Raw genomic sequence first — 9,453 nt, forward strand, 5'->3', positions numbered from 1 at the left:
ATTGTAGTGGGGTGGAAGTGTTAAGTGGCATTAAATGAAAAGTTACAAAACCTTAACAAAATGTCTATATAGATCTAAGTGAATGCAGGTATGTCCTTCACCGATTACAATGGTTTAATAACCTTTATGACTTGTCATTTTCTAAGCTGTATTTTTCAGCTATGTGTTTTTAAATATTAATAGCGGTATGTGATTGTAGCTTTGGTTAAATTAAAAAGGAAAAAGCAGCACAAAAATGCTGAAAACATTACCTGTTAGTTCAGTAAATATGACCGCATGTGTGAACTGAGGCCGTCACCAGGTACGAACACACTTTGGTTGTGTTCCAGGACGCATTGCCCTGCCTTCAACCAGGTCTTATTGAGTATCCCTCCGCGCTGCGCAGCGTGTACTCAGCCACACAGTCTGGAACTAGACCGGCCTCTGATGCGAACGTCGAGCCGGGGAGGAGCAATGTCGCAGCTATACTGACACGTAAGAGTCCTGCGTAAATTTTAAGGAAGAACCTACATCTTTTCCTGAAGTTGAACGTCGATACAGCTGCCTCGAGTCCCACTTGATGCACAGTTGACCTGTTCCGAACCACAGGCCTGTTCGGACGCTTTTCTGAAGCGACGCGGGACTGCTAAGACAGAAGAGCCGACGCACAAGATGAGATTTTCCGCGTTTATTTCTGTCCTGCGGTCGGTCGGCCCGGTGGTAATCGGCATTTCTTTAGGCTTCACGTTGAGTTTGTTGAGCGTAAACTGGACGGAAGAAGCGTGTTACCTTGACGGTAAGGAGGGCGAGGATGTGACCGTGGGGCAGGATGGACAGCTCAAAGGAGCCCGGAAGCCCAACTCCATTTCGACCATCAACGATGTGGAGTCCGAAGAGGATTTTGAACCAAGAATAGTCCCATATAAACAAGTCCAGCAGAGCGCCCCAAAGAAAGTTTTCAGGTGAGCTTTGTACGGTCATTTACTGTGCACGGTGAACACATTCCTTAAAGCAGGCACATAATAAATGGCTTACACTTGTTTTGGACACAGACCTCATTATTATAGTCTGCAGCACAGCGGGCCGCAGTGGAGCTCTTCCTCACTTAATGATAAATCATGGTGTTAGTCCACATAATGCCAGCTGTACAGGTGTTCTCGTGTGTGCATGAGCATTTCCACTGACAACATGAAGAATAAGCTGATAAAACTACACTAAAAGCAGGCATAACTAAGTATGAACCTGAAGTACTTCCCCTCTCCCTCATGTTAATGGCCTTGATCAAAGTCTGATAAAAGTCTGCAGCCCTTGCCCTCCCTGCCACAGAGCTATCATTAACTACATGCTTCACATTTTCTTTGTAAACAGGCACACATTTCCAAGATTTCCTGGATAGAGACCTTGTTTCAGTGTTAGCCTTCACACCCAGAGTGGTTGCATTGCCGTGCAGTTCTCAGAAAGAGACTTTTCCCAGTGGAAAAGTTCTGCAGAGGTCAGGGCTGCCAGTACTCAAGCATCCAGCCTTCAGAGGCAGCTTGAAGGGCAGGGCTGCAGCTAATGATTATTGTCCTTCTCGATCAATGCCGACTGGTTCTTCGATTAGCTGATTATTGATTTAGTTTAATGGAAGAAAAGCTCATCGCAACTGTCCAGAGCTCAGAGTAATGTCTTCCAATGTCTTGTTTGTGCAAAACTCTAAATATATTTACATATTTACTGTAGTATATTTACTATACTATATATTTCTCACATATGAACAATAAAAGTTGCAAATCCTTATGGTTGAGATGCTGGGAGCAACAAACGTTTGGGCATTTTTGGTTGCAAAATGATTGATTTTCGATTTATTTGCTTTGCAACAGTTCATCCATAAATCATTGCAGTTCCAATATGAGGGATAATTTATGCCATTTACATTATAACAGGGAAATAGATGTTGGGTTGGGTTGCGGTTGCAGTGATGAATCACAATTCAAGTTCTCGCATGTTTACTTTCCCAAAGAGCTTATGGTTTTTCTTGTTTGTCTGCGTGAGACATTTCAAAACATCCATAATTTCCTTGAAATTTGGTGGACAGGATCCCATGAGGATGAGACCGGATCCCAAATCTCTGCCTTGTATAATCAACTGAACACAAAAGTTACAGAAACAAAATGGTCAAAACAATGTATTTTTAGTGTGACAATAAGTTGGAGAATTAGTCAGCACTGGTGAAGGTTTTTCTTCTAGTTTTCTTTGTATGTTTTTTTTTCCCAAAGCAGCATTTAGTCAGTAGCTGTTTGATCTCTTTTTCAGGGCTAAATACATAAGCACAGAGTTGGGGATGCGAGAGCGTCTGTTCGTCGGGGTCTTGACATCCAAAAACACCATAAACACCTTGGGCGTAGCTGTCAATCGCACCATTAGCCATCACCTGGACACTGTCGTCTTCTTCACCGGCATGCGCAACCGCAAAGTCCCTCATGGCATGTTTGTTGTCTCTCATGGAGACGAGAGACTGATATGGAACATGTTTCAAAATATCAAATACATTTTAGACCATTACATCAATGAATACGACTGGTTCTACTTTGTCCAAGATGACGCTTACACAGAAGCCGACAGGATCAAATTCCTGGTGGATCACCTCAGTATGGACCGAGAGCTTTACATGGGCAGTCCTGAGGAGTTCATAGGTGGGGAGATGGAGGGGAGGTACTGCTATGGAGGGTTTGGGTACCTCCTGTCACGTACCTTGCTCCTCCGGCTCCAGCCCTTCCTGGAAAACTGTAGGAACGACATCCTGAGCGCAAGGCCTGACGAGTGGCTCGGAAGATGCATCATCGATTACACCAGCACCAACTGTGTCAGTGAATACGAGGTAGGTTGGGTGTATTCTTGATCTCTTTTCAATAGTACAAACATTTTTTAATTTATAAAATGCTGTATCTCAGCTTCTCACTGTTTGATGTCGAAAGGGAACCAAATGAGGCAGTTCATAGTTAAAAAGAACAAGGAGACTATCATTCAGAAGAGTTGTGAGACGGGTTCCAGCAGGGGTTCTCCTGCTCGACAGAAAAACAAAGCTGTCACGACAGAAATCATGCTTTGCCTCTGGGACGGCACTTAAAACTGACAGACAGCCATATAAAACTGTAATTACCATGCTAGCACAGAGGTGGTATTTATATTACAGAGTAGATTGCTAATACCCTTTAGCCTTTCATTCTTTTTTTTGCACAGCTCCTGCAGCAACGTGGAATAGGTAAACAGGCAAGCAGAGCACAGCAGAGTTCAGCCTTGCTTAGGTTCAATGGTGTGAAAATCCCCTGTGGGTCAACATGCTCTGCTCCTGTAATGTCATTAGCATTTAAGGTCAAACAAGCTCTGTGGAGCCTTGATCTGTCCTAGTGCCCTTTCAGGCGATTGTTTGTGTTCGGTACAGTTTGCTTCGTCCACGCTTAAGTTTATGGTCTTTGTCAACACATTAAAAAACATTGTTAGAAGGTTATCAGTGTGAATGTGTCCTTACTGTTTTTATAGTATACATGTGGGCCAATACTTTATTGCTGACTTGTTCCACTGCCTTTTGCTTCCATTTTCTCCTCCTTGGCCATGACCCAGTGCAGGAAACCATCTTGTTACACAATTGAGAGTGAGTCGCATGGCAAACTAAAGTGCCCTGAGCCAGAAGAGCTCCAACAGAGCCTCCCTAGATAAGGGAGAGGAGCAGGGGGAAAGTTAAAATGCCTGGTGTGGGTGAAGAAAACAGCTTGAACGTAGAGCCAGACATCAATTTATGTGTTAAGAGAGCATTGATGACAATTAGGCATGGACAATGCTTCACTAAGTGTACCACTACAGGCTGTTGGCTGAGCGGCCTTGCTGCTCAGTTAAGCAGCGTCTCCATTCTTTGTTCTTTTAATAGCTTTATCAGATTGGATTCACTTTTTTAATCACTCAAGCTCCTTAGGTGGTTACTCTGTTTTCAGCTTAAATGACTGTGTCTTTAAGTGGGATTCAGGTGCCACTTGCACCATAGGTTTCATCATTAATTTCTTAGCTGTTGCTTTTTAACCTGATGCTGCTTAGGTCAGAATTTATTAACATAAAAATTGTGAAATTAATTAAGATAAAAAATCTCCTAAACCTCATATTCCCAGAACAAATTTAGCTCCTGAAAATGACCAAAACTGCAGTTGCATAACAATAGTATTCTTACAGGATGAATGTCAGTGTTTTCTATACAGTCACAGTGGAGATGAACCCAAGATGCTGCCTGGATACCGTGTCATGTTTGTCTGAGTCGAAGTAGCGTAGCGTAACAACTAAGCTTGGAGAAACATGTTTCTGTCATGCTGGATTTCAGACGCCTCATGAAAAGACCTCTCTGTTTCTTCGTAGGGCCTTCAGTACCACCATTATGAGCTGGGAAAAAACTCGGATCCCAGTAAAGAGCAGAGTGAACAGTTCAAGAAAGCTCTAACTGTCCATCCAGTGTCTGACCCTGAACAGATGTACCGGCTGCACCGATACTTCACTGAGATTGAACTCCAGAAGACTTACGATGAGATTGCTAAACTGCAGGTAAGCTGATTTTAAGGCAAAAACCTGGCTTCTCTTCGTAGCCTCTATTGTAGATTTAAAGAGTTTTACCTGTATTGTACAGCAGGTTGACACAGTATTAGTTCGGCCAGTGGTGGGTTTGCAACTGTGTAGATCAAAATGCTTCTTGTGTTTCCACAGGCTGAAATAAAGAACGTGAGCGTGGTTGCTTTTGAGGGTAACCGAAGCTCCCAGTGGCCCATTGGTATCAGTCCACCTTTTGAGCCAAAATCTAGGTTTGAAGTTCTGAAATGGGAATACTTTACGGAGAAGGAGATTTATTCCTGCATCGATGGCTCTCCAAAGTGTGAACTGAGTGGTATTGATCGCATGGATGTGGCTGATGTAATTGACGTAGCCATGGGAGAGCTGAACAAGAAGTACAAGCCTGTCCTACACCTGAAGAAGCAGCAGCTGATTAATGGTTACAGGCGCTTTGACCCCACCAGGGGCATGGAGTACACCTTAGACCTTCAGCTGGAGGTGGTTAACCAGAAAGGTCACAGCCGATCCATTACCAAACGGGTTCATCTGGTGCGACCTTTGAGTCGGATTGAGATCATTCCCATGCCCTACGTCACTGAAGCTACAAGGGTTCACATCATTATACCTCTTACTCTGCAGGACCGGAGCAATGTCGACCATTTCCTGGAAGTCTTTGCCTCAAATGCGTTTGAGACCAGTGAAAATGCCATCCTAACATTCTTGTTTATTTATGACCCAGTGGAGGCACAGCAAGTTAACCAGAATGACATATTTGCCAGCGTGAAGACTCAGATAAATGCTTATGAACGCAAATACCCTACAGTAAAGATCCCATGGATAAGTGTCAAGACGGAAACGCCATCCCAGATCAAATTCATGGACATCATCTCAAAGAAACACCCGGTTGACACGCTCTTCTTCTTAGCTAATGCTAACACACACATCAATTCAGAATTCCTGAACCGCTGCCGCATGAATTCCATAAACAACTGGCAGGTGTTCTTTCCCGTCCATTTCCAGGACTACAAGCCTGATGTGGCCTATCACAACCAGCAGCGTCCAGTCACAATCGATCTGGTGAAAGACGCAGGCCATTTTGACCGCAGGTCATTTGAAGAAGCGTGTTTTTACAACTCTGACTACATGGCAACACGCACACGAATGGTGGCAGACGTCCAAGAGAATGAGGAAATTCTAGAGACCCTGGACATCTTTGACATGTTCGTAAAGTATTCGGATCTTCACGTATTCAGGGCGGTGGAACCAGCTTTGCATCAGCAGTACACCTCCCAAGCCTGCAACCCACGGCTTAGTGAGGAAATCTATCACAGATGTGTTCAGAGCAACCTGGAAGGTCTCGGTTCTCGCTCCCAGCTCGCCATGCTGCTGTTTGAGCAAGAACAAGGAAACAGCACTTGAAAACACCAGTGAGGGTTAGGGTTAGGGTTAGCCAACCCTAACCCACCAGCTGTGTGTTTGTTGGATTAGCCTCTTTTTTAATTTTGGGTTGAACAGGAGGAACACATGTAGTACCACCCATACGTTAACCCTTTGCCCTAAACACAGCCAATTGCTGGGGCTGTGGTTACTTACATATGTGACCCTGCCTAACATTCTCCATCTTTCAGCGTGCATCAGGGGTTATTTGGTTCAGCTAGTTTGGAACATTGAATGCAGTACATTCCTAATGGAACCTTTCCTTAAATGTTTACAGTACTTGTCCATACATATGAGTTGCTGGAACCAAATGCTTTTTGCTGCTCAAACGATCAGACTCACACTAGCAGCGCCTTGATGTAGTGCTGATTTATTCAGTTGTTATGTTTAAGGTGTCCACTAGACATCCAGCAGACACGGGCTACGCAGGTAACCCACTGGAGTTACTCCAGTATAATTCCAGTATTCACCTGGGATTTTATCTTGTTTGTTTCATTAAATCCTGGAAGACATATCTTCCTTTCAACCATTGCATGCTGGGAACTAGTATACACGATACGAATTTGAGATAATGTGCTGGATACAGCTGCTTATTGTTTTGTTTGGGGTGTTTGAATCCATTTCATCTAAACAGGGAGTTGAAAGAGGTAAAACGCTGCAGTAGTTTGTTGCCTTTCAGTAAGATCACATATAAGCAGCAATCCTTTCACATTGATAGACTGGCAGTTATTATTAAATGGAGCTTCAGTGTACAGCTCTAATAGATTGCACCACAGGTTGCGTGCCCCCTCACACGAGGGTGTTGAAACATTGAGCTTTTGATATTTACTGTTCGTGTATTTCCAAATGCGCATCTTTGTATCTGTGCCTTGACACTGATGTTTCATATGATGACACAGTTTTGCGGTTCACTTCAGGTGATGCACAGCTGATGTTTTTCAGTAGAATTTTGGGATTGTTACAACATGTATAACTCTTTTGAATGGGTGGGACGTTTCATCCTTCACTGTGGATAAAGCCTGTTACTAGCTGGGAGAATTGAATGGTTGCCAGTCAACTTTACATTTTTTAGGTAACTTGGAAATATTATAATCCCAACCATCCACAGGTTGTATTTGTGCCTCAAAGCAGGGAAGGAGTTTCAAGCAAGTGGTACTTTAAAACATAATGTAATTATTCTAGAAATGATTGAAATTAAGAATGTATGAAATATTTTTCCACGTCACCAACTTATAGCAGACAGTTTTTATACTCTAAAAGAAGACGTTTAACTGTTCCAAAGTGTTTTGGACGGTATTGTGTAAGATTTTGTAAGTTATTAAATGGTGTCATTGATCTCCATTACCTGAGCTCAGTTCATGAAATGGTTCTTTTCTCCCAGTTGCAGTGCAGTCCAGTGGGAGGCCTTTTCTACATTTTACTGAGTGGTGGTGGAGGTCGCGGTACTTGACACCAGAAAGTTATTAGTATATGATAATGTGCAATATTACACATAACACAACTATATAGATGTCCGATGGAGGACGGGACTTTTTATTTCAAAGACATTTGCTGCAAGTACGGCAGTGTGTTTATCACAATACTGTTCATGAAATTACGTAGAGTAAGACTCATGCTTTCTGTTCAATGTTAGGTGAATACACTGTAATTTGTTTTGCAAGACCTTTAATGTATTTTGCTGACACTAGACACTTTTCATCATCAAATTTACTTTGAGATACATAAAATTAAGGAAAGTCCTTTTTATTTAACTTTAATTGGATTCAAAGTATATGTTGGAAACACTATGTCCGCAGTGGTGGTCCTCATCAGTGTTTGCTGTATTTTCTGCCATGTGAAAACAGACTATGGAGGTCAGTTCTAGCTGAATTTTTGCATTCATTTTATAACGCATCTCTTAGTTGACGAGAGCAGTTTTTCACCGTGACAGCACTCCAGCTGACGTAATATGAATGTTCTCCTTGATTCTTTGAAGAGTATGACACTAATAATGTGCAGAAATGGAAACTGAATCTTCCAAAAACCACTGTGAAAGATGGAGGGCTGAGATTACAATATGAAGTTGTTGTGGTGATCTGCGTCGTATTTGCCTCCTGCAGACGTGAGAAGCTTAAAATTAAGCGAGCGTGGCAGATTAATCACCCCGTGTTGTTAACACACCCACCATCGCTGAGCGAAGTCTCGAAGTATTTTGTCCATAACTTATTTATCTGTCATTTCTCGATGAATTATGCAGATTCTGAATACTTCCGCACTAACAGAGGCATTCATGACATTCTCTGTACATGTATGAATATTTTATAGACTCTATTTTTAAGCCTTTTTTTTTTTTTTTAGCTTCATTTACACAGCAATTGATATTTTATTATTTTTGGTGACAAAATTAAATGTATACTGTATCTCACTTTGTGTTTTGTTCTTGGAAAATCACGTGATTTGACAATTAAAATGTGTCTTTCATTTTCAATCAAGTAATTCATTTCAAAAAGCAGGCAAATACATAGTCTCATTTTTACATTTCCATCATTGTTTGGACCTGTCAGTTTACATTATATTATGCATATGGGTACTATAACCAAAGCAATACATTTTAATGAATGCTCATCACATTTAAATGTGTGCTGTAATTCCCAATGAACTGTGAATTATTGTAATTTTTAAATAAAGACTATTTGAATATAAACATTTCCTCTTTTTGTTGCCATCTTTTTTTAAGATGAGCAGTAGTCATTTTTATATTCCAGCCACAAAATTCCCGTTTGTCCTTTAGGTGTCAGCAGATGAGCGTGTTTACTGTCGGCAGCACAAGTCCAGCGGCTGAGGTGAGCTCTGCCGCTGAGCAACATTTAGAAATGGCATATCTGATACAAACTGCTTTTCTAATTCGTGTTCCCTGCGTGCGCTCAGTGGGACTGCAGTGAACATTCTTGCTCATGTCAGACCCGAGGTATTCCCTATGTCTGGGTTGGGTAAAAACAGGGAAAACGCTGCAACCTTAATTACAGCTTTAGTTATTTCAAGGGTCCGTATGCACTACCCTGAGGCATGCTGTAAAACCACATAACTACAGAGCAGCTGGGAGTTAATTGTAAGTCATTATTTTGTACTTCGTTTTACGTTCGATCCCAGGACTTTCTCCTCCCACACAGGGACACAGTTGGTTCAAGTCCTTCAGAAACTGGCACAAGAATTTGAGAGTTTTCATGACAACTTGAGTTCACCTGGAGGGTACTGCAAGAGGTGAAATTACATGGTTTGCTAGACATTAAGAAGAATGGTCCCAAAATCACTTCACTTATCCTAACTAGATAATTATACTTCTGTAACGACCCTCTGTGTTGCCCCACGTTTACCAAAACCTACTTTTGAGATGCCTTCAGTCTCCTTGTGACCTTGTAAGACATTTCTTTCTCTTTTGACTGTGAAGAAAAAACAGACAACATGGAGTTACAAAGTGAACCGGGCTCT

General features: G+C 42.1%; 1 protein-coding gene across 1 annotated transcript; it reads left to right on the plus strand.

Annotated features, from left to right (window-relative positions):
* The first annotated feature begins 496 nt into the window (after positions 1 to 496).
* On the plus strand, positions 497 to 8,668 carry chpfa (chondroitin polymerizing factor a). Its single transcript, XM_070975501.1, has 4 exons — positions 497 to 941; positions 2,275 to 2,839; positions 4,363 to 4,545; positions 4,705 to 8,668. The coding sequence occupies exons 1-4, from the start codon at positions 652 to 654 to the stop codon at positions 5,965 to 5,967; spliced, it is 2,301 nt and encodes a 766-aa protein (XP_070831602.1). The 5' UTR covers positions 497 to 651; the 3' UTR covers positions 5,968 to 8,668.
* The last annotated feature ends 785 nt before the right edge of the window (positions 8,669 to 9,453 follow it).

Source organism: Chaetodon trifascialis, chromosome 12 (genome assembly GCF_039877785.1).
Source record: "Chaetodon trifascialis isolate fChaTrf1 chromosome 12, fChaTrf1.hap1, whole genome shotgun sequence".
NCBI lineage: Eukaryota > Metazoa > Chordata > Actinopteri > Chaetodontiformes > Chaetodontidae > Chaetodon > Chaetodon trifascialis.